The sequence below is a fragment of the Neodiprion fabricii genome, chromosome 2 (assembly GCF_021155785.1).
Source record: "Neodiprion fabricii isolate iyNeoFabr1 chromosome 2, iyNeoFabr1.1, whole genome shotgun sequence".
Classification (NCBI taxonomy): Eukaryota; Metazoa; Arthropoda; class Insecta; order Hymenoptera; family Diprionidae; genus Neodiprion; species Neodiprion fabricii.
In genome coordinates, this window is record NC_060240.1 from 3,763,560 (window position 1) to 3,787,355 (window position 23,796).

Sequence of the window (23,796 nt, forward strand, 5' to 3'; positions counted from 1 at the left end):
CATGTTATCCTGATTGTATAATTTATAAATTAATCGTATGACCAGATTCGCCATTTTAGAACTGTCAAAAAGTGGTAGTGGGCTTCCCAATTCCCGTGTTCCGTTCGTTCGGCTTGTATATCAATAATACAGCAATCTGTCGGTACCGCGTACGTTTCTAATTACCCTCAATTACATAGTTTGTTCTACGAAGTGATGCGAAGCGGACTCAGGAAACGCGTTTCAACGAGAGAATGATAAAGCGCGTTAGAAAAACGTGTCGACGTATGTGAAAGTTTGCTTTTCTTCCAACTTTCTAGGGCTTGGTCGATGTTATTCGGTTACTTTGTCCCAGTGTTTTGCTATCTTATAAACTGATTTGCATCTTCCACTATTGTCTCAACATTCTCTTATCTGGCTATATGTAAACAAATAATGGCAACAGACGCCGAGGAGTCGGACACCGATGAACGGCCCACTAAACGACTGCGTGTTGGCGATAAAGATCGTGTACAAATGGTAAGTAAAAAAATGTCTCAAAAATAATTAATTTGAAGTACAATTTTTCAAGCACGTGTCGTTCATTCGTATTCATTTTCCCTAGGATCAACAAGAGATAGAAACTGAAGAGATTGTTGCAGGGAATGCAAGTAGAGAAGAAAATTACGAGGACGAGGAAAGCAATGAGATTGAAACACGAGCCAGAGAACGTCTCAAGAAATGGCAGGCAAGGCAAGTGGCCAAAGGTTTTGTAGACAACACGATAAACCGTGTTCTAGAAAACTATGTAATGTCTCCACCATTCAACGACATATATCCTCGCCTTATTACACGAACCAACGATATGGAAGACCGAGCAGTCGCAATGGCCATTCAAAATCACGGGTTGGTACAACTGACCGCAAATTATGTACCCAGTGCAGATCCTCCCGCCCGTCGCAATAATCCGGTAAACGAATATTGGGTTCGGGAAGACAGCGTAATTGAACAAGATCGATGCATGTGTCCTTTGAGCATTGGGCAAAACAAAGCAGACACCTTGGCTGGATCTGCTGCTTCCTCCGATGAAACATACGGCAGTTTGAAGCAGGATGAGGAAAATGCTTGCTGGGTCGGAGACAAAGGGGATGAGAATAATCAGCAGCAGGATTTTCTTGAACGAGCAGTTGCTGAAGCAATAAAGAAGAAAGGACTCAGCGCACTCAGCGTAGACTATGGTTGACAACAATTTGAATTTACAATTATCGTTTTGCTGCTACTGTACTCAGTCATCTCTATTTTACATCTATATCGGCAAACGGCTGGGTACGTACGGTACTTTACATTAGCTACGTGCAATCACTGACTACCTTTTCGTAACTTTTAGATTTTAATTGAAGACAACATTTGTATTAATAGTTGCTGATACATGTTCTGTAATCATATCATTCATATCAATCAATCCTATCATGTTGTTCCCAGTATAGGTGTCTTAGCTTTTGTCCCCACTTTGTTAATAATAATTATTTGAGCAATTTTTAGCTAGCAAATTGGAATTGATTTGTTTTCTTGCGACACTAATTCACTATCAAATTATTTAAGCATCTCTAATAGATATTTTCCATCAACGATACGACTCTGACTCGTAAAACAAAAGTTTTATAGCAATACAATATAAATTTTATAATTTATAATTCAGATCACCATTAGGTTTTATTTTTTATATCTGATATGAACGATACGGTATTCGATACATAAGTTTTGATGTTAAACTTGCGTACCATTATACGCAAACACATAATACTGGGTATAATGTATCCATTCCAATAGCCTAGACTTAGAAATTGCGTTACCTGTATTAATCTATGTGAGAAATAATTCCTTTCTTAACAGCAGGGAATACGAATGAAAGGCAATAACATTGTTCTCTCACATTTATATAAAATAAATAACTGATCCTGTCTTTGTTATTGCCTTAGAATCTATTTAGTTTGGAACGTTGCAATCCGTTATAAATACAATGTAATCAATTTTTAATCATATGAGTAAAGTTACTCATCGCATAATGTTGAATTATGCATATATTTTTAATTGAAAAAATTTTTTTTTTTTGTCAATTTGTTGGTGATATTCCATCATTCTCTATTAAATGTATTTTTGACACATGAATCAATCACCGATATTACTTCGCATTTAGAAGGCTGGTTCAAAAGTTCATATAAAAATACCATGAGAATTAATGGGTAATTTAAATATATATATAATATATATCTCTTTTAAATCATGCCGCAGGATACAGCAACAAATCATGGAGAATCTTAACAGTTCCTAAGCTGTAATTAATTGAATATTATACGATAATAATACCGAGTTAAGTTATATCAAGTATTTTAATTTTTAATTTAGAAAAACCTAATAGACTTATAGAGATTATTATATTGACAGTAAATTTTATAACAAAATAAAATATAATTCCTTTATGTATATACTATAAGAAGCTTCTCGTTGGCCTTGCAATTGTATCCTTATCCGTTATTTTAAATCAATAATTTTCTTTATAACTTGTTTACCACATATGCTTTTAAAAAATTAGAAACTGAGATGCATGAAGCTATCTAGAATCATGCGATACTGTCAATCAATTCAACTGTTAATCATGGAGAGTCATTTTTTGTAAAGAGCACTCTCTCCAATGATTTCTGGTTGAAGTCTTTTGCTTTCTTTTATTGAGAAACACGAAATTACTCTAACTTTTAATGGAATGACCATCTCGTAGCACTCAGATTTTGTCTCAATTGACACCTTTCAGTAAAAAAAATTTTAGTAGTTTGGCCTTGCACGGGACACAACATTCATGTTATAGCGTCCGAACAAGGTGAGGTAGAACAATAAGCTACCGAATATTGAAAGTTATTTGATAATTGAGATCTGATTTTAAATAAACATGTTCTAAACGAAATCCTCTATATTCATTTTACTTCAACGATATTATTATTTATATTTCATAAACAGTACGCAGTGCCCAATAATGTTGCACTGCATTAGGAGCAGGGCTAATAGTGGGTTACTTTCCGAAATGTCTTTACGGCCATCGAGTTCCCAAGTAGAATCTTCCAGATTCAAAGACGTTGGTTCTAATTCTATTGACCTGCATCTAAAAGATCAGGGTTACACATTTGGAAAAACTATAGGAGAAGGTTCCTACTGCAAAGTCAAAGTATGTACGTTGTAACAAAGATCAGAATCTGCGTTCCCTCTCATATGTACATAAAAAAAAAATTAATTGTTGAGTCACGAAAAATATTAGCAGTTTTTTATTTTTAAGACAGTATACCAACGGGCCGGAAATAATCACATTCAAAAGATTGCTTGCAAGATCATCGACAAGTGTAAAGCATCCAATGAATTTGTCACCAAATTTCTACCTCGAGAATTGTCGGTAGTGCGAGGATTAAGGCATTCGAACATAGTTACAGTATTGAATGTTCTGAGCACACCACGTTATGTTTACATTTTCATGGACTTCTGTGAGAGAGGTGATCTCTTGGATTATATTCGGGCAAAAGGTGCTCTGACTGAATCTAGGTCAAGACATTTCTTCAAACAGATAGTATCCGCAGTTCAACATTTACATTCGCTGGATATTGCTCACAGGGATTTGAAATGTGAAAATGTCTTGTTGACCACAAAGGACCACGTGAAAATTGCTGGTAACACGATATTAACGTTCTTCTTAGTATTAGTCGATTTTTTATAACATTTAATTGTTAAATGCGTTTATAGACTTCGGATTTGCCAGATGGTGTCGCGACGAAAAAGGGCACAGAATTTTATCAGACACTTTCTGTGGTAGTGCGGCTTATGCCGCGCCAGAAATTTTGCAAGGAACCATGTATAATCCAAAGATGTATGATTCTTGGTCGCTTGGTTGCATTTTGTTCATTATGTTGACTGCGTCAATGCCATTTGACGATGCCCATATGCCGAGCATGATTCGAGCACAGACAAACAGACTGATTAAATTTAATGAGAAAATTCAAGCTGGCTCAACAGTCTGTAAATTAATTTCGTGAGTCATTTTATTGTTAATTTAAAGTTCTAATTATCTCAATAGCTAAATTAAATTAGCTTCTTATTTGAATAGGCATCTCTTGGAACCAGATGTTACACGACGTGCAACTATGAGACAAGTAGCAAGATCAACTTGGTTGCGTCACCCCTCCAACAATGTATTACGCGATTCTGTTAATAGAGCCATTAATTTGATATCCAAGTAAGTAGCTGCTTTTATAAAATCAACAAATTTAGTTACATTTTCTATCAATCAATCGCACTTTACTGCGGCGTTGATATATTTTTTAATCTTTTAGGTACCTTTTATGTAGATATTATTTTATACCTTTATTTTTGTTGTTATACAAGAAAGTACGAAATGATTTTAAAAATAACAGAAGAGTTTGTCAATTAGTTTAGTTACGGCACAACTATCAAATAATTGTTATTCAATCTGATAATTAAAATAACTATTAATATCAACTAATACTTAAACCTCCGTTTGTTTTTGATATCTTAGAAATCTCTTCCTTGAACTTGGCGATGGTTTCTTTTGCCAATGTTAGTTTTTCCTTAAGCTCTGTTACCTCTCCCCTGATTTTATTTTTTGCCTCCACAATCTCTTGAAGGGTTGACTGTTTTTTGGCTTCGACTATAAATTAAATAATAGTTGTATTACAAAATATTCTACATAACAATATAATTCGTATAATATACATAATATATAACATAATTCATTTCTATAATAATTTTACTCACAATCATTATCATGGCGCCAAACACCCAGTGTCATAGGTCTGGAAGAACTTAGCAAATGCTGCATTAAAGCTGTTGGATCCTGAAAGACTATTTCTTCGTAAAATTCAGAAACTAAACTCTTTTTCCCTAACTGTATTTCTGGTGTCGATTGGAATAGCTTCAATATATGATAAATAGTCACCTATAATAAACATAAAGTATACTGACTATTGCAAATGAAGACACAAGGCCAACAGTGATTCAAAAACAATACAGAAGTCATCATTTTCAAAACTTCAAGAGTCAGCCATCCATAGGGTAATATGAAAAGCATACCGGCCTCTCGTTTGGGTCGTGGAAGTAGATCTTAATGACGATTTCGAATTCCCCCCATCCTGTCTCAGTCAATTCGTAAGGTGGCTTGGTGACGATTCTGTTTGGATTATTATAACTTTCATGTAGCTTGAAGTGAACTTTTTTCACATATGTCGACATATCCTCGTTGTTGTACGGCTTAACGTAAACAGTCCACTGATGCGTGTGGCCATCCTCCTCTCGCTTTTTACCAAAATATCGAGCCACATTTCCATAGACGATGGGCTTCACAATGGTGAGACCCTGTAAAAAAAATGCAGATTTTGTAGTTAAGTTACGGCGCAGACCTTGGAACATGACACAAATTTGTATGCATGTTGCACTGTGGTATACCACGCAATGTGTTGTTGATCTGTCATGTCTGTGATGAAATATAGGTTAGGAAGCCAGGCTCCTACCTTGACTCTTCCACCTGAATCCGGTCCAAATTCACTAGCTGTTGCCATAATTTGTGGCGGTTATTATCATAATTACTGAGAACTCGAATGATAATTATTTAGTGATAAATCTGCGTTTACGAAATATTTTTTACTCTGTACTTCCACGGTGTAAAAATATGTCTCAGTACGGAAAAAATCCGCCAGGGACCTCGTGCGTCGGTGAGGAGAGGTAAACAAAAATGGCAGCGATCTAGCAGACAGTATTAACGAAAGTGACGTTTGCATCGAATCTGCCGCTGAAGATTACATGGGTACATTAATATTTGACAAAATAAAATGATTGTACGATGAATGTATGTGACTATAGCGACAATCTATTAGTGAAAATGAAATGCATGATGAATCGAAAGACCAAAGATTAAATAAAATTCCATCGGTACGCTTCCTTGATAAATAGAAAACGGTAATCACACTAAATCAATCATCCAAAGGATGCACAATAATTAATGTGTGGGCTAATAATAAAGTAATTAAGCATTGTATATAATATTATTATTATTATATTAAAATATTTTTAGAATTTAACGTGGCTTTTTTTACGTAGAGTAAATACTGTGTGGTTAAATCGCCGCCATTATTGTTTACCTCATTCGCATCGACGCATGAGGTCGCTCGCGGATTCCCACCATACCACGGCAAAATAATCACAGCGACCGAGGGCCAGTCGGACCACCTCTTATTTTTACACCGTGGACAATTCCGAACTTCGGACCGTGCGAATACGCAGAACGCAGCAAGAAGACTAAAGACAAATAACTGGTTCACCGAACTTCTACCCAATGGGCCAATTCACACGGCAGCCGCTTGGTGGCGCTGCTAAGCATTGAATAGTTGCGCAATCCGATATTGCGCATCTCTCACGGATGTATACTATATTTCTTACGTCCGTGGCATCTCTGCATACATTTGTCAAGCATAGACTTATAGGTATATGAAATAGACTGAGCACGCCAGCCGTTTCCTTTGTCCCCTGAAGGCCTATCGTTATTGTTGCTGTAGTTTTCTCTCTTATGGGTTGTTCCGCCCTACTCCTCTCTTAATACCGCCCATAGTGGTGAAGTCAAACGCTAGAGCGGAAGAGAAAAGCAAGTGACGGGCAGGCGCAGGTGTGCCATCCTACAAATCCCCACCCCGAGACCGCTAGAAGGAGATGGCAGTATCAACTGCGGATGTAAAGCCCCCCGCACACGACGCTTGTTTTGCTGCTGGGTTGCTTGCTAGATTTTACCGCTGGGTTCCAAGTTGGCTGTGGCGCTGGGTGCAACGATGGCACCGTCGTTGGGTTGGCTTCACACGATGCTTGTCGCTAGGCGTGCTGGCGTGCAGGGAGCCTAGAGAGAAAGTATAGGCGAATACGTAGTCCTAGCATTTCTAACCTCAACAGTACCATGGACGCTCGAGTGCAACAAACTATTGCGGCTGAAATAATTCGACGTAGGAAAGCATTTATCGTGTCAGCTGTAGCAACTGCTTTTAAACGTAGACATCTACTGAAACAACGAAAACGTAAATTGTGGAGTCGCGAGTGGCTGTTACGGCGTGATAGAGGACAGAATGTTCTAAATATGGTATTTCGTGAGCTCGGGTATGTAACCATATGATTTTCATTTTATTTATTATTACTTTTTTGGATTTTCAATTTTATACTTGACTTTTCAATGCATATTTATACTAAATTTTTGTTTAGCCCTGAAGATCCAGCCAGTTTCACCAATTATACTTGAATGATGGAAGATGACTGGAATGAGTTGTTGACACTTCAGACTCCGGCCATAAAAAAACAGGATACCGTTATGCGTCAAGCTATATCACCGAGGGACAGACTCACTGTGACTCTTCGATATTTAGCAACGGGCAATACCTTTCAAGATTTGAGCTACCTCACTCGCATAGCCGCGAACACCATTTCAAAAGTGATTGACGAAACTTTAAGAGCAATAGTAGAAGTACTCGACTCAAAAGTATGGAATTTCCCATCATCGCTGGAGGAATGGCAGGTTATCGCTCACAAATTCGATACTTTATGGAATTTTCCTCATTGCATCGGTGCGCTGGATGGGAAACACATCAATTTTCGTCCCCCTCGAAGTGACGGATCGATTTACCGTAATTATAAGGGAAAAGACAGCATTGTGCTTCTGGGTCTTGTCGATGCTGAATACAGATTTTTGTTCGTTGACGTCGGAAGAAATGGACGTATGCACGATTCTGCTGTTTTGCGTGAGAGCCCATTATGGACTAAGATCAACGATGGAACGTTGAACTTACCTGCTCCATGTGAAATTCCAGGCTTTTGTTACAAATTACCGTACGTGATTGTCGGTAACGACGCATTTGCCTTGAAACCTAATTTGTTAAAGCCGTATCCGGATAGAAACTTGACGCTTGACAAAAGAATATTCAACTACAGATTGAGCCGTGCTCGCAGAACTGTTGAAAACGCTTTTGGCATACTGGCAAACAGATGGCGCGTTTTACTTTCTACGATATCTCTCTCCGTTCAAAAAGTAGAGAAAATAACTTACGCGTGTGTGCTTTTACATAATTATTTAATCAATAAATCTAACAATGATTCCAGTCAATGGTACGTACCGCATAATTACAGAATCTCAACCCGAGTTGATAGTAATTGTAATGCAGTACAATTATCCGAAGGGCAGAATGCCTCCCTATATCTGAGAAATAACTGAAGCAGTAATGAAGTTCTAGAGATACGAGATAAATTTTGTGAATACTTTAATACTACAGGCATAGTGCCATTTCAATATACGGCTATTGAACGAGGTAACTATTAGTCGTTGCTCTACGAGCAAGTTCATAGTATTTATTCATTTATTAATTTATTTACTAGCACTGCGGCCGTGGCTTGTATTTGTATTTGACAGTATTTGTACAATGTTCATACAGAAATAAATGAATGCCATTACTGGTTTTATAGTATTCGAATTTTGTTTGTGTACGAAAGACTTTTGAAAAGATCTCTTTGACTAAGCAGCATCGACAATTGAAGAAAGAATCCCTCCAAAATTACACAGATTCTCGAGTTTTTGGATATTCGCCGAGGACTTCTGGGAAATTTCGAGAAATTCCGGAGAGTGTGAATGGCCAGAGTGTCGTTCAAAGTGCAAGCGACGAAGGGAACGATTATATTTTTTTACGACTTTTTCTCAACGATTATCGAAGCTGGTGTCAGAGAGAAAAGTTCGACCGAGAAAAATCCATAGTTCCTGAGAACTGTGAACTGTAGTTAATTTTTGTTCCTTCATCGATCTTGCCGCTTCACATTGACCTTAATTTTAGCAATTGGAGTAATTTTTAATGCTTACAATTATACATAAAGAATGACGTGAAATATTAAACATAAATAACGAAATGAAAAAACAAACAGGAGACTTATGAAATGGAATTTTTATAAAAGAAAATGAAAATCAAGATTTTTTGGTTGTCGGTGATGTCAAAACAGGTTGGTGTACTCTTTTTCTGTCACTTTCTAACCAGAATTTATTCCCCCTCGATCGAACAAGATTTTACATCGAAGAAATTGTCATGATTGTTTTTTTTCGATTTTTGAATTTTGAAAATTTAAGAAAAACGTGGAAAACAAAAATTTCCTTCGTTCATCATTTTTTTCTGGTTTGTTTGTCGATTTTTGAAAATTGAAAATTTAAGGAACACATGAAAAATGGAAATTTCTCATTTATCATTCCCTTCAGGCTGCTTAAAAGTTTTTTTTGCTTTTCTACGGAGATAAAGGCACGATAGGGTGTTTTTTTCGACTTTTGAATTTTGAAAAGGAACACGTGGAAAATAAAAATTTCTCGTTCGTCGTTTTTTTATCAGGTTTTTAAAAATAATATTTTGCTACGCGCAAGAAAACCATCACGAAAAATAGCACACGTTCTATCACCGAAATCCAGCACGCGACCACGCTTCAGAGCCATCAGAGGCGCCACTTTCTAGCAGCGCTCCCAGCAGAGCAGCCATCCTAGTACCCCGCATGCGATCTATCAGCAAAACAAGCCCCGTGTGCAGCGGGCTTAAGACAAAGATTACACCAAAAACGGTGGAATCGAGGTTCAGGGGATTCAAGGTGGTGTCAAGGGACAGAGGGAGACTAGAATTATTTTGAATCATTTGATTACGCAGTACCACATTACCCAAGTATTAGGGTCTCTAGTCTTCTTAGAACGCGGCCTGCAATTAAACAGAATTGCCGTTCCGATAGGCGTATTTCTTTTATAGCAGCAATTGTTAGTGCGCTCTGCATTATCTACTGCTGTCCGTCACGATAAGCGTGGATGGATTACCGACATGCTTTTGCCGTTGAAAAATTAGTTTCGTGAACCTACTTTGCAGTGACGTGCGCTACTACTAGAGGGACAAGTCATTCTCACAAAAATACGAAACACTAAATTGACACATTGGTGCATGGTTATGTTGTTGTGTTGAAAATGCTGATGAAGAGACAATAATACATCAATTACAGATTGCATTGAGCAAATTCATTCCCGAAAACAACAAGCTACAAACTATTACGATCATTGGTTTGGTTTGAGGAAAAAAGACGGGGTAAACAATGTCAGGCACCGAGGAGTCTACGAGCAAGATACAATTTAAGAAGAAAAAAGTTAAATCGTTAAGGAAACGAGCTGGATCTTCTGATGATGATGATTCTGACGGTGAAAGAGAGACGGTAAGGTACGAATTCGTTCTTATATTTTTGATGCGGGTGTTAAGGAGGACATATAAAATCAATGTCGAAGCTATTTAGTAACAACGTTCTGTTGTTTGTTCAAATGCAAGAAATTGCATAACGATGTTAATACTAGGCTTTAAAAATTACAGAGGTCGATTAGATGAGATGAAAACTATCCAGAAACTCCGTCAACGACCCCATGGTGTTAATATTGCTGGACTAGCGCTTGGTGAAAAAGTGACCGCAGATTCGACGGTAAGTTGATTTCGGTTGATTTCAATGAATAAGTCAGACATCACAATGCATACATTTTTTGAACTCTAATTGATACTTCAGTCTGATCCTTTCAACGTTAAAAATGGAGGAATGGTGAATATGGCAGCACTGAAAAATACGAAGCTTAAACAGCCTGACGATGCATATGATACTGGAATCGGAACACAGTTTAGTGCCGAAACAAACAAACGAGACGAAGATGAAGAAATGTGCGTCAAGCTAGACATCTTTCGAATAAAATTGACAGTTAATGTTTAAAAATTTTCAACAAATGACTTTCAACTGAATTCAGGATGAAGTACATTGAGGAACAGTTGTCGAAGCGTAAAAACAAAAATCCCAGCACAAGCGATGCCAATGGTGATGGAGACGGTGGTAGTTATTGCTCACCTGAAGAAGCAGCTCTACAAGCTGTACCTGAACACTTGCGACAAAGTTCAACTAATAGAAGCGAGGAAATGCTTTCGAATCAAATGCTGTCTGGCATACCAGAAGTTGACCTTGGGATAGAGTAAGTACAATCGCCTTGTGAACAGTTACAAGTATTTCTCTCTGGCAAACCTTGGCATGTCACTGAAACGATGTATTTCAGAGCCAAGATACGGAATATAGAAGCTACCGAAGAAGCGAAACTTAAACTGCTCTGGGAAAGACACAGGAAAAAGGATGGACCTTCTCAATTCGTTCCCACGAACATGGCTGTTAACTTCGTTCAACACAATCGATGTAAAGACTTTCGAAATTTAGATCATATACTTTCACAGAACAGCCGAATTATGCAAATTTGATTTTAGCAGCAATGAATGCAAGTTCCAAAGAAATTGAGTCATGAACAGTAGAATTAACGCATATTCCGTGTACCTGTGAAATTTTACGTCTATCGTCGTATAAGAATATGATTTCTATCATACATTTTTAATGAGGTGTACAATAAGGAATAATTTTTTTTTCAAACAAACTAATTTTTTACAGTCAATATTGAAGACTCCGAAGTACAGAAGGGAAAGCGAGACGCTGAGGAAAGAAAGAGACTCGCAGCTCGGAACGACGATGCTAAAGGAAAGCGGAAAGATAATGGAGAAAAAGCAACGGACGATTATCATTACGAACGATTCAAGAAACAGTTTCGTAGATTTTAAATTTTTAGTAAACACTAGACGTAATATATTTACTGTACATTTGAATTTGAATCAAAGATACATATGTATTTGTCAATATATATTATGACAACAATTTGCATTTAATCCCTTTCAAGAAAACTCATCTAAATCATACCTCATAAAAAAAAAAAACCGTGGGCGGTACGTCAATTCTTTATAATGGTAAATAAATTATTCACTTGTGTCGCACGAGATTTATAATCGGTGTGAAACTATATCGGTAATAATAATAACATTTTGTGCGATCAAATTGCCTGGAATGACTAAAATAATCAATTTTTGATTAAGTTGATAATGATCGAAAAAAATATATTTTTCCAACTCGATTATTTCTCTTCAAAATCGGTTTTTGTTGTTTATCCTCATGAACGACGCAATACGTTATCAATTTATGTGATTAACAGTATCAATCATTATCATTGTCTTATTTACTAAGTACATACCTATTTGATATAATAAGTGAAAAATAAATGAAAATTTTTGCTTGTAATTGCAAGTATTTTGAATGAAACTTTAAATTATAAAAAAACTTTTCCACCATTCAGACTACGTACTGAAATTCACGAAACGTTGTTTTCAAATGCACCATTTCAAAAAAATACGAATTAATCGATTAATCGATTCATTTTTACCGATTTAATCGAGTCATGTTTGATTATTTTTTTGACTCGATTAATTTTTAGCTCAGTTATCATCGCTAAATCGCTAGTTCGTATCGTACGGCAAGATAACGTCGTAGTAGATAGTGGTGAACGTAAAAGAGGAGCAAAAGGATGACCGGTATTTTTACTAATAAACGGTTTTGCAATGAGCAGAATTACGATTGGAACACTGAACGAGAAAGAAAATTAAACTAATTTGTGCATATTGTGCATATTATTTATGTACCCACGCTACGTCGATTCCGAACCATTTTTTTAAGAGAAAACATTTTCTAAACTGGAACAGGAGTTTCTGCTGAGGTACATATTGAACTTTGAATAAATGAGTTAAACGCAAAAACGTTATTTATGAAAATTTGTACATAGGATTATGAAAAATTGCGTTGTTAACGTAGCAGAACTAACAATTAATCATCAAAATGAGTATACAACAGGTAATTATTATAGTAAATATATTTTTAAATCTGACAAGTCTTTTAAGTCCTGACACAAAAGTACCGACCGCGTTGCAGGATTTTACCGTCGATGAAGATAAGACCTAAAAAATTATCATTTCAACAAAGTTGTAACGTGTGAAAGATTGATAATGACGTAGCTCACGCAGCGGTTCATTCTTTATGTATTTTAAACATTGATATCGGTAAATGCAGGCTTAAAATTCTTTCCTATCTATTTGCCTATGTCCATATCGTGTATTCTTCTATCCGTCTGACCATACTCTGAGTTTACTACTTACTGTCGCCTGTCAGGTTACATTTCGATATGTTCGCCTAGAGATTAGACTGAGTTTGGAATTAGAAAATTATTTTGTTTCTATAATGTCCAACCAAATATATAGGATGTTAAAGAAAAAAAATTAAAGATGTATATCCTACACAAAAAGTAAACACCTATCCTATACTTTAAACATTCAAATAGCATAGTCTTCATCAGAGCGTCCATATACGGTCTACCATTACAGACCGAAGGAACTTGGTACAAGGGATCGATATTACGTTTGAAAAAGCGTAAGAAAAAGACAAGTAATAAAAGAAAAGGTTGAAAAAGAATAAAAGAAAAAAGATGCGATACATTTACGCAGTCGTGAAATTTCAGCCGGCGCATGGTTTCCACGAAATGTAGTGATATACCAGGCCTAATTTTTTTGCGTACAAAGGTATTATAAGAGGGATGGGATAAGGGGGTTGAGGCCTCGCCTACGCGTTGTTGCTTGCTGGAAAAACGAATTTACTATATATATATATATATACACACACATGTATAACATAGCGAGGAGGGAAGCGAAGGGTTACAGAAGAACAGAAAGCGAGGCGTATGAAAAAAATGGAAGAGAAAAGAAAAGGATGAAAATAAAGCAACGCAGAAACAGGTATAGACGCGGTATGGATACGCTGACGGAGACAGAGGATGAGAGGACGAGCCGGGGGTTGTGAAATCAGGGGAAATGGAATGGAGGCAGAGGGAACGCGGAGCAGCACCAGCAGCGAGGCTCTGATTGGTAGCGGAATCGATTAGCCGCCGTTGAGGCACCTCCGCCGCCTCCGCCGGAGTTTCGGCGACGCCGCGAATTTCCCGGCCGAAGGTTTCCTGTTGGTCCCGCCCCCAGCCCTCCGTCCTCCGGGTGCACGTCCCACACCGTCGCGTTTCCCATGGCAACCCTCATTTAACCCCGCTTGCGCGCCTCTTTCGCTATGTCTTCCCCCCGCACCGTCACCGGGTACAGCATGTAATGGGAATCCTTTTCTCGACGAGGGTCGTGGCCACCTTGTGTATAATACCTAGGCATAAATATTCCCTGGGTATACATAATGTGCATGCGAGTGTGTGGCCAGGTAGGAGGACAATTTACACGCATACGGTTCATGTACTCGTCTGCAAACTTGCGTCACTGACGATGATGCAGTCGATGCCGCGATACCTTATCGTTGTTTTTTACGGGAGAATGCAGACGGAGTAATTTCCGATTTTTACAATTTTTGCACTAGCCATTCGATACGCCAAGTTGATGTAGAAAATTTATCGAACAAACTTGACGGCTGAAGAATTCATCTATAAGTATATGTTAATCGGATGTTGGAAGTTTTTACTGTAAATCATTATTTTGATTAATCCTTTCAAATGAGTTTGCGTAAATCTTTGTTTAATAAGGTCAAAGGTGTTGATAACTGAACTTTTGTCTTGAAATACCGATTCAATTAATCGTTTTTTTAATTCACGCATTAGGGTGGTCCTTATTCAGGGTGTGGACGATTTTTTTTGAGGTCACTCTCGAAATCAATTTTAAATAATTCAAAAACGATTTCCAAATTTTTTCACATTTTCATCTCAACTCTAACCCGTGCTCCTGTAAGAGGGTGGATTTCCGCATTTAAAATTCACCTGTTTCGGACACATACTTGGCGTACATTTTATTGTAAAAATAATAATGTTTAAAAAAATTTGTAACTCCGAGGTTTTAGTGGCCATTACTATGCAATCTCGACGAATTGCACACCTTCGAAATCTGATTTTCTACCATTAAGAGGAAGTGCAATTTGTCTAGATTACCTGGTACGATGATGTGAATTTTTTCTCACATAGTAGCACTAATGCCCACTAAAACCTCGCAGTTACAGATTTTTTTAACTTTATTACTCTTACAATAAAATATATACTAAGAACGTGCTTGAAACAAGTGTATTTTAAATGAGGAAATCTTCCATATTATGGGGCACGGGTTAGAGTTAAGACAAAAATGTGAAAAAATTTTGGAATTGTTTTTCAACTATTTAAAACTGATTTGGAAGGCGGACTGTAAAAAATTCCTCACCACCCTCAATAAGGAGCATACTAATCACGTATGTACGTTGAAAGAATATTTTATTCCCAGCAAATTGAAATTCAATCCTACCCTCATAGTTCATAATTGTTGGTCCAGCAATTTTTTTCTTTCGTAAGTACGCGGCAAACAATGATAGAAGTATAAAAATTTCACAATACTGAAACAAACCGTGGCAATAATATATTTTTCAAAGATTTCTGTGAAAAACAATCACAGGTCACACGAGCAGATAATGATGGTTTTTCGGGAACAAATTTTTGAACCGAAAAATTATGATTTCTTCGAAGGTATCGCTGCACGTAATGTGCAGAGTGGATGGTTATAAATGACGCAGCGGTAACTGGAACAAAGAACATTGGATAGAAGCTTTGAACGACTATAAAAAATAGTCGAGTTTTACGTTAATAGACATACGTACCAAGGCGCAGAATTTTATACAGCACAATATTACGACAGGTACGCGATAGAAGACATGATATAGGTTGCATTGATTTTGCCGACGACTGATACAACCCCATCGGCTCATTTAATTAGAACATGGCGACTTTAATACAAGCGCACGACAACAAGAACAACAACGGCAAGCCCACCCGACCACGTATTCGTTTCACAAGTTACACTTATCATCATCATCGTCGTCGTCGTGAAATCTGACGTTAGAAATTCCCCGCATTTTCTGATGAAAATATGAAAAATATAAATAAATAATAAACAGTTGAAAATTCATTCGATCGGTGATTACGGTTATTCGGGAGGGCTGCGTATCTACCTAACGTATCGTATCCTACGCTTAAAACTCAGACATCCGGCGTACAAAAAAAAAATAAAATAAAAAAAGGAAATAAAATAAAAAGGAAAAGGAAAAGAAACAATTGAGAATAATGACAGAAGTGTCGAGAAAAATAGACAATAACAAGAACGAAACGAACATGTATATTATACAACTGCATTATAGATTCTTTTCTCGTCGTAATTTCACGGTCTCCGTCTAATATAATTATTGCGGTTTGATTCGTAATCTTACATGTAGGTATATAGTATACACTGTAATGGTAATAATAGTAACTAACACATTTTTAAGAATGAAAATAATACTCGTATCAATAATACAGTGATAATAGTAATAATAAGTATAATATTATTTCATCCTATTTATAATTTCGAACGCCACGGGCAATCGCTGACTCGCACTCGTACGTATATCATCCACACACACACACACATACACACTCTCGTGTATATATACATACCTGTATTTATATGTATCTATATATCTTACTCACGCACAACTTTTATACTCGTTTTTATTAATTATTTTCACCGTTCTTGCAGCGTAAATTCTCACGCACTCGACTAGGATCGCTACGCGCTTATAATAATAATAATTATTACTATTATTGTATAGAATTTATATTTAAATACACTACACATGAAAACACCCTATCTACATTGGTGTCGCACGGGAATTTCCCGGATCGGAAGTCGAACATTTCCGCAGTACGAGTATAAATTTTTCAATTAATACATCTGGTACGTGAGTCTAAAAAATCCAGCCCGAGAAATTCCCCGAACGCGTTAAAATATTTATATATGAGTCATTTGACGTCAAACCGCACACTCTCGAAACGGTCGGGTATTCAAATTTTATAAAACTATGTGAATATATCGCCTCCGATTCGAGAGAATTTCTCTAATTTTTTCGAAGTTTAGTATAAGTATTTTCGAAATTACACGGGGTCGAAAATACTGATAGTAAAGTTACATAAAATTTAGGGAAATTGTCCCGTGAAAAAAATAACATATTCACAAAATTTTGTGAAATTTGGAAACATCGATGTAAATTTTGCTCTAAAAGTGAGTGATTTGACGTGAAATGACTCACACACACATATATATATATACATATATATATATATTTATTTTGTTTTTGTTTTTAGTATCTAATTATTACGCTAATGCTTACGCACTTTATACTTATGGTAGTAATATGGTACAATATACGACTTAGAATTAACGATTTTTTTTTTTTGGTTGTTTTTTTGGTTTTCTTTTGACAGAGGTATGTTTTAATCATCTTCCTTCTTTTCTTCGTTCTCTTTTTTTCTCCTTCCTTATCATTCTGAAGTAAACACGTCGCTTGATATTTTCTATACTGTTTTTATAATATTGGTTCTCACAGGTCCAAGCTTCATGCTTCTGACCTTGTTCAAGTTACAGGCGGGCTGCATAAAAAAAAAATGTACACGATTTTTGAACAGAAATAATACACGTATCGTGTAAAAGGTGAAAAATTAGACGGAGCAGAGATCTGATTCGTTTGGAAGTTTCGTTAAAACAACAAGTTGACTCTGTATAATTGTTCAATCGTACATTATTGCTTCGAAATTTTCGAACCGCGGAATTAGAGTGCACGGTACAGGCCGTTTACGAACAACCGACCAGCCCCCGGATTCGAGAACACCAAACGACGGTTCACCCTTTCAGGTATACAAACGATCAACGGAAATAAATAAAGAGACTTTATAATACACACAATATATTTATAATAACTTAAGACTAGCGATGCCCGCGGGGCGACGGTCGACGACGTCCGTCGGATCCCGGTGGAGAGATTTTTTTGTGTATTTACAAGACGTTGCGTCGGTAATTTCTCACTGGTAACGCATTACACGCGTACGTACAGGAATACAGCGCAGTAAAATATAACGAGTCTTTGTATCGTCCTTATAGCCGCGAGTGAATCGCGTGTAGAAGCCGAAGTCTCTGGTGTTATCATACAGCGTGCACATACGATCGCACGAATTTGGTCTGCACGTTATACATATAGCTATAATACTATATGTAATACTATACGTATAACAGTTATACATAGCACAAGATCCTGCTCGAGGATCTTTTTCGGTGGTTGTTGGATGGGCGGGGAAATTTTCTGCACGAAAAAACGAGCAGCGCGGTGAGGAGAGGGGATGGGGCGGGGGTGTAAGGGTCTAAGGGTGGAAAGGGTGCAGGTTCGACCGGCGGTTATGAGTTATCACGGCAATGGCACGGTATGGCACAGCACAGGGTAGGACACTGCGGCACGTGGCGCGGCGCCATCAAGGGCTCGACTCACAATCAGCGCGGGGCTCCAAGAGCGCCCCAATGCTCGGCGGTGGGTCATGTGTAATGGGGGTAAGTACCAAGGTGCGGAGGTACGTGGCCGCTCGCCGTGTGGTGGCCGGCGTAGAGGTTCGCCCCGGGGCTCGACCAGTAGCTCGAGGCCGACTGGAAGAGGCCCCCGGGAACCGATACGGAGACCGAGGCCGCCGGCGGTGGCATCAGGTTCAATTTTGCGTGACCGTAACCCGACATGAAGAGTTCGCTCTGGTACTTGTACGCCGCGGGATCAGCCGCCGCCGGTTGCGTCGCCGCCGCCAAACCTTGGAAGTCAAATTTGTAGGCGTACCTCTTGCCGTGAACTTTCGTCATTATGTTCTTGTCGTAGTAGTACCTGGAATCATTAAACGACGGTGGTATTCATAAGTCAATTTCAACTCGAGTATGTACCTATATTGTATCAATAACTCGGCGAATCGCTTCGAGGATACTTAAGGCTGTAGTGATTTTTTGTTCGGTGTGAGAGGAGTTGCAGGTACCGCGTTAATAATGAAAAACAAACGTTTTATACGACGCGAGCATGTTTTACGCGGTTCTTCATTCCTGTTTGCGGTATACAAGGTATTTGTTTCTATGGCGGTAAAGTGAGTCTGCGAATGCGCATGCCCGGAGTACGGAAAATACCACTTTTCAGTCCTACGAGTTAAAAATGGTCTTTTCCATACCGTACGCATGCGCTGTCGCGAACGAATCTGACAGTGCGCGATCCTAACCTCAATTTCGTGCTTCGTGAAAAAACGCGTGGCGTACTCTTTTCGTATGCAGAATCGTGTGCAAGAAGGAGGCAACGGTCTTTTCGCCTCGCGTATTTTCAATATTCATCTTCGGCTCACCTACGACTCATATTTCAAACTTACGTTCGGCCCGAAACGCCCGCGTTTGCCTCCTTGTTACACAATATAATATTTCACGACTCGAAACAATCAAACCTATAATTTTTTTCGACCGAGGGAGACTCGCGTAATCCTCTGAGGTAATCAAAACTTTCACTGCACTCTTCGATTCGACCCATTCAATTTCTTGTCAACTCAATCGATCTGCGCATTTATCGATTACTGAAGTGCCTAATAATTCTGAAGCAACGACGAATGAAAATTAGGCCTAGACCGTTCTCCTCAATTCACTTTCTTATGCAACGACATCGAATACAAAAATCTTCAACGACGATACGTCTGATTCGCATGCACTGTTACTGATATAGACTCAATCGGTTGATCGTCACTCACCTGAGCGCTCTCGAAAGCTTGTCGTAGTTCATGTTTGGCTTCGACTTCCGTTCGCCCCACCGCCTGGCAACCTCGTCCGGATCTGTCAGTTTGAATTCACCGTTGGTACCCTCCCACGTGATGCAGGCAGCATTACTCGAGTCGGACAATAGCTCGAGCAGAAATTGCCACAGCTGAATTTGCCCCGAGCCCGAACTCGCCAAACGACTGCTGGTCGCTCCGAACATTTGGTACGGATCTGGAACCGATACCGACATAGTGTCGACCGTGAGAAAAACTCCTGGAAACGCAAAAAATAAAGAAACTGCAACCCCGTTATAAGTTTGGCTTGAAAGTAAGAAACAGTTCGATTATTTGAAAAATTCCCTATACCGATCAACCTGTAACGACGAGTCTAGGGAATTTCAGTCGGATTAGGATTCAAAGTTTCTCTCGGCGTAACGGCGACATATTTCTTACATTTCCGTGGCACGCGAAACCCGAGCGAAATCCCCTCGGAGCTAGAGAGTTCCGCAGAGCCACCGTTGGTGGCTATCGCCCTTAAAAGCTTTACAATGCGTCATCAGCGCGCGGTGCAGTGGCTCGACGAGCTCGACGAGCACCCTACAGTCTACACAAAGGATATAATAGCAGCCCTACAATAGAATGGACTTCATTTGGCTCGTAATAATTTCAATTGGAAAGACGACGAGGAAAACATCTTTGGGTTATATCTTGTACCACGTTGGAGGTTAACTCGCGCGCTCCCCAAAACGAGAAAGTAAAAAACATAATTCCAAGTCAAGCACGAGCAACAGAGACCAATTTTTCAGTCTGATCCATGCACAATATTCACGCACTAAAGTACTTGTCATCCTAAAATCACCAGATTTCCCGCCAACCGCTGGGCGGTAGGATCTTTCCACCAAAAACCCTGCAAAACCACCAAACCTAGGGAAAAAATCATCAAGTCGGCAACACTGCGAGACGAGAAATAAGTTCCTATGCACAACCAGTTTGTCCATTGTGTTTAACTATTGACTGTTGCAAGTTTTTAGAGAGATTGTTGTAAACTGCAGTCCATGATGCAAGGACGGATTAAGCCGAGGGTCGGCTAGCCGTATAACGGCGAGCTAGTCGGGTCGACGTTCCCCGTGAATGCGAGCAGTGATCGCCTTTTGATCGCCTTTTGATCGAACGGTAATTCACTTACAAGTTAATAATGGACGGGGGGGTGGTGGCGGGGATCGAGGGGCGGCATTCCCATTTATCTGCTGGATACGAGGAGGGACAAGGCCTGCAGGATGATCGTCTCGAGCACCGGGGAGCTCGGAGTTGCGACTACCGCCCGACTGCTGCACATTTACACAAGCAATAGCCGTGAAATATATCGATTCCAATACCCGCCCTTGCGCGTGTCTAATGTCGAAGAATTCGTGTGCGAGTGAGCTTCGTATTCGGAGGCGTTTTTCGCGGGAGGAGACCATCTTTGTGTAACGGAATTTTATTACCTCACTTTGCTTTCACCGCTGTGATTTGTGGCTATTACCCACCCCCTTCATGCTAACCCTGGATGTTGGGTGAAATATGCGAATCTGTGTATGCAGGCTTACTACTTGAGTGTACTCACCGGGTTGTCTGAGGTGCGAATGCGTGTCGAGCGCAGACTTTGAAAGACTACTGCCGTATCCTGAAAGGAGAGAAAAAAACTTGCGTTGAGAACATTGACAAGGCTCTTTTCGACTTCTTTCGACAACTCGGGATTATCGTCATCCGCCATCGCGAATAATACATGCCGAACCGAAACATTAACGGACCGCGGTCAATTTTTCACGGCTTGAATGAATCGTGAATGAACGGTGAAAAAATTACACGGAGCAGCGAAAATTACAGGTGCAGGATAAGAGGCAATTACATGCACGTCAAGCCCATGCAAACTATGAGTTTCACAAATGTCCGTGTGCTCGAATTTAATGTCGATTATACGTATGTATACAGTTTTATTATGTATGAGAGGAATGAATCCGCGAAATGAATTTCCACGTACAAAACGAGTGCGATCAATCTGCGACGGGGGAATTATTCTGGGACTAGTAGCGTGTCGCGTTCCCTTCGGAGAGAGAGTACACGAGGGTTTTTGAGGTGAATTCTGGAGCGGTATTGGGTCGGAAGAATGTATTTTGTTTGGGTGCAATCGGTCGTAAGTATCCGTTGACAGCAGCTGAGTCCGTAGCCTCATACATAGCCTGCATGGTTTCTAGAGTATGTGTACCGAAGCGACAGAGCGAAACAGTCGAGATAACTTTGGTCAACACCCTTGGTCGAGATTTAGTTTAAACTGTACCTTCCGGCGATACGCGCAGGCTGATATATCCCAGTGATCACGTTATGCGAACAACTTTGAGATGGAATGTTACTGGTATAAAATAGCCGCACTCAACACAGGTAACGGAATTCAAAATGCATAACCATAATGTACTCGATTTTCTTCACCAGACTCTGAGAATATCATCTTGATACTTACGATTTCGAAGTGTTGTCACCGAAACAGTGATCAGTACTCATCGAAACGTGCCTCGCGTAAATTTCAGGTAACGACGATATTTTTCAGGGTTAAAAGCACCTGAGGAACTGGGAATAATCAGAAAAGCCGGGGGATTTAAGGTAAACGGTGAGGACCAAGATGAAGAGATGACCCACTCGAGCGGCAGAATTTGCCGGAGAGGATTTCCGTGTAGGCAAACACCGGCTGAGTGCTTTTCTCCTTGCTTCTATCTCTCTTTCTCTTTCTCTCCTACCCTCCGACGTCACGTATATACAACCAGGAGTCCGATTGCTCTCGAGTCTCTACAGTTACAGCCTTACAGCTGCCTTATCAAGCCGACCCGCCTCTCTTTATCTCTCTCTCTCTCTCTTTGTTGGGGAATCCGAAGGAACCGAGCACCTCTTCAAGTCAAGCCGAGTCATCGGGGTCGGACCAAATCAACTCTGCCGTAAGCCGCTGGCCACGTACGAGAAAACGAGCTAAATTTAATTACGGATGATTGCGCTACGGTCGAATGATCAGACCTTGGTCTCAACGTCGAGGAAGTGGCATGATTCAAAAGGGGGGAAACGGGCGGTTTTCTGACGACGAAATTTTGCGCCTACCTTAAAAGAGCTCCTACGTAGGACTTAAAGATAGGAAAGTAGCTTCTATTTCAATGCGGTATCAGACCCCACTTTGACGCTAAAAATCTCCAAAATTCACCGATTTACCGAGTTAAGACTAAAAATAGAGTCTGCTTAGAACGTCCTTTAACCCTACAGAAGTTTTTTTTTGTGAGCACTAGAATTTCACTGTAATAATATATCCATAGAGGAGGAGTTACAGGTCCAATGAAAGAGCTGTAGATCGAATAGCGTCAAAATAGGTTGAATCGTCTACTGAGAGCGTGAAAGTAGGATTTGGTACTTTAATTTTCGGAATAGAAGGTTCGGTGTAGGATTTATTCTTAAATTTTTAGCACTTAGAGGGTCAACGTAGGATTTCTAGGTGCAGTTACCTTCAAAGTAGCTTGACATGAACCTTGGTAGGGTTAAATGCAGGCAATACATTTCGATTCGGGGAGGTTGATGTGCCGGACGATGATTTGCATTACCGGCTGGAATTGGAGGACAAAAAGAAACTCCGGAAGAAGATCGTAACAAGAATATCGAACAAGAAATTGCTTCTACATAGGTACACGGGCGGTAATTATCAGTACTGTACCTATAACCTAACGTTATTTTCTCTCCGTACAGCAGCGCGCTGAGTATGTATATATATATTGAATAGAAAATAACACGCCGAACGTAAAAACAATCGCGCTATTTCTATTCGAGGGGATTGAAACGGGCAGATGTCACGGTTAAGTAGCAGTTGGTGTCCGCTATGTTAAACAATTTGATTTCGGGCGTGATTGGGAATTCGGGGGTCGGGTGGAACGCCGTCGTCTTCCTCGAGGTCGAGCGGCGCCTAGGGGGTCTGCCGCAATCAGGGCAGCCGCGGGGCTTCCTCGAACCCCATTCCAAGGGCACCACCGACTCCTGGACACCCCGAGCTCCCGTGACATTCCCATTGTCGTTCGGATCCTCGTAGTGCATTCACGAGCAATTACGCGGGGCGGAGTAATCCGGTTACGCGTCTGGGACCCGGACGGATCCGCGCCCTGCATCCTCTCTTTCCTCCGAAATTCGTCCTTTGCCTCCTACCGCCGCAGGATCAAAGGACCTTG

At 39.5% G+C, this 23,796-nt stretch overlaps 5 protein-coding genes across 19 annotated transcripts in view; 3 read left to right on the forward strand and 2 right to left on the reverse strand.

Annotated features, from left to right (window-relative positions):
- Positions 1-83: 83 nt before the first annotated feature.
- Positions 84-2,917, forward strand: LOC124176577. Of its 2 annotated transcripts, XR_006869414.1 has the most exons (3): positions 84-498; positions 584-1,284; positions 2,251-2,917. XR_006869414.1 is itself a non-coding variant. In XM_046558042.1 (2 exons), the coding sequence occupies exons 1-2, from the start codon at positions 415-417 to the stop codon at positions 1,199-1,201; spliced, it is 702 nt and encodes a 233-aa protein (XP_046413998.1). In that variant the 5' UTR covers positions 84-414; the 3' UTR covers positions 1,202-2,917. The 2 variants fall into 2 exon arrangements, 1 of the variants encoding a protein (XP_046413998.1); XM_046558042.1 differs by having other exon boundaries at positions 584-2,917.
- Positions 2,072-6,345, reverse strand: LOC124176578 (YEATS domain-containing protein 4). 4 transcript variants are annotated; one of them, XM_046558047.1, is made up of 5 exons: positions 6,150-6,345; positions 5,523-5,800; positions 5,086-5,367; positions 4,771-4,849; positions 2,072-4,663 (listed from the first exon to the last, which is right to left on the reverse strand). In XM_046558047.1, exons 2-5 carry the CDS (start codon positions 5,568-5,570, stop codon positions 4,491-4,493), a joined length of 582 nt encoding a protein of 193 aa, XP_046414003.1. In that variant the 5' UTR covers positions 5,571-5,800; positions 6,150-6,345; the 3' UTR covers positions 2,072-4,490. The 4 variants fall into 4 exon arrangements, with proteins under 4 accessions (XP_046414003.1, XP_046414001.1, XP_046413999.1 ...); XM_046558045.1 differs by having other exon boundaries at positions 4,771-4,951; positions 5,523-5,632; positions 6,196-6,340; XM_046558043.1 differs by having other exon boundaries at positions 4,771-4,951; positions 6,150-6,340.
- LOC124176894 (testis-specific serine/threonine-protein kinase 1-like) lies at positions 3,035-4,143 on the forward strand. Its single transcript, XM_046558730.1, has 4 exons — positions 3,035-3,175; positions 3,266-3,668; positions 3,742-4,014; positions 4,103-4,143. The coding sequence occupies exons 1-4, from the start codon at positions 3,035-3,037 to the stop codon at positions 4,141-4,143; spliced, it is 858 nt and encodes a 285-aa protein (XP_046414686.1).
- A 3,588-nt stretch (positions 6,346-9,933) lies between the features above and the next one.
- LOC124176576 (telomere length and silencing protein 1 homolog) lies at positions 9,934-11,972 on the forward strand. Of its 2 annotated transcripts, none has more exons than XM_046558041.1 (6): positions 9,934-10,257; positions 10,410-10,515; positions 10,597-10,745; positions 10,829-11,047; positions 11,129-11,262; positions 11,509-11,972. In XM_046558041.1, the coding sequence occupies exons 1-6, from the start codon at positions 10,226-10,228 to the stop codon at positions 11,673-11,675; spliced, it is 807 nt and encodes a 268-aa protein (XP_046413997.1). In that variant the 5' UTR covers positions 9,934-10,225; the 3' UTR covers positions 11,676-11,972. The 2 variants fall into 2 exon arrangements, with proteins under 2 accessions (XP_046413997.1, XP_046413996.1); XM_046558040.1 differs by having other exon boundaries at positions 9,934-10,262; positions 11,509-11,971.
- A 3,694-nt stretch (positions 11,973-15,666) lies between these two features.
- LOC124175732 (transcriptional regulator ERG homolog) overlaps positions 15,667-23,796 on the reverse strand; it is a 46,976-nt gene continuing 38,846 nt past the window's right edge. For 7 of the 10 annotated variants that reach the window (XM_046556188.1, XM_046556187.1, XM_046556186.1 and 4 more), the window contains 3 exons: positions 21,171-21,230; positions 19,562-19,865; positions 15,667-18,669 (listed from right to left, as the gene is read on the reverse strand). In XM_046556188.1, the coding sequence (XP_046412144.1) occupies positions 18,336-18,669; positions 19,562-19,865; positions 21,171-21,230 (698 nt within the window). In that variant the 3' untranslated portion in view covers positions 15,667-18,335. The remainder of the gene's footprint in view (positions 18,670-19,561; positions 19,866-21,170; positions 21,231-23,796) is intronic. The other 3 variants (XM_046556184.1, XM_046556190.1, XM_046556191.1) reach the window with 3 other exon arrangements.

Bases quoted from the DNA above. Each gene is read 5' to 3' on its own strand.
- LOC124176578 (XM_046558045.1), bottom strand. From the start codon at position 5,570: ATGGCAACAGCTAGTGAATTTGGACCGGATTCAGGTGGAAGAGTCAAG. The intron at 5,368-5,522 runs GTAGGAGCCTGG...TTTTTTTTACAG, and splicing joins ATTCAGGTGGAAGAGTCAAG to GGTCTCACCATTGTGAAGCC. The intron at 4,952-5,085 runs GTATGCTTTTCA...TGTTTATTATAG, and splicing joins ACGACCCAAACGAGAGGCCG to GTGACTATTTATCATATATT.
- LOC124176894 (XM_046558730.1), top strand. From the start codon at position 3,035: ATGTCTTTACGGCCATCGAGTTCCCAAGTAGAATCTTCCAGATTCAAA. The intron at 3,176-3,265 runs GTATGTACGTTG...GAAAAATATTAG, and splicing joins GTTCCTACTGCAAAGTCAAA to CAGTTTTTTATTTTTAAGAC. The intron at 3,669-3,741 runs GTAACACGATAT...ATGCGTTTATAG, and splicing joins GGACCACGTGAAAATTGCTG to ACTTCGGATTTGCCAGATGG.
- LOC124176577 (XM_046558042.1), top strand. From the start codon at position 415: ATGGCAACAGACGCCGAGGAGTCGGACACCGATGAACGGCCCACTAAA. The intron at 499-583 runs GTAAGTAAAAAA...CATTTTCCCTAG, and splicing joins ATAAAGATCGTGTACAAATG to GATCAACAAGAGATAGAAAC.
- LOC124176576 (XM_046558040.1), top strand. From the start codon at position 10,141: ATGTCAGGCACCGAGGAGTCTACGAGCAAGATACAATTTAAGAAGAAA. The intron at 11,048-11,128 runs GTAAGTACAATC...GATGTATTTCAG, and splicing joins GAAGTTGACCTTGGGATAGA to AGCCAAGATACGGAATATAG. The intron at 11,263-11,508 runs GTAAAGACTTTC...AATTTTTTACAG, and splicing joins CTTCGTTCAACACAATCGAT to TCAATATTGAAGACTCCGAA.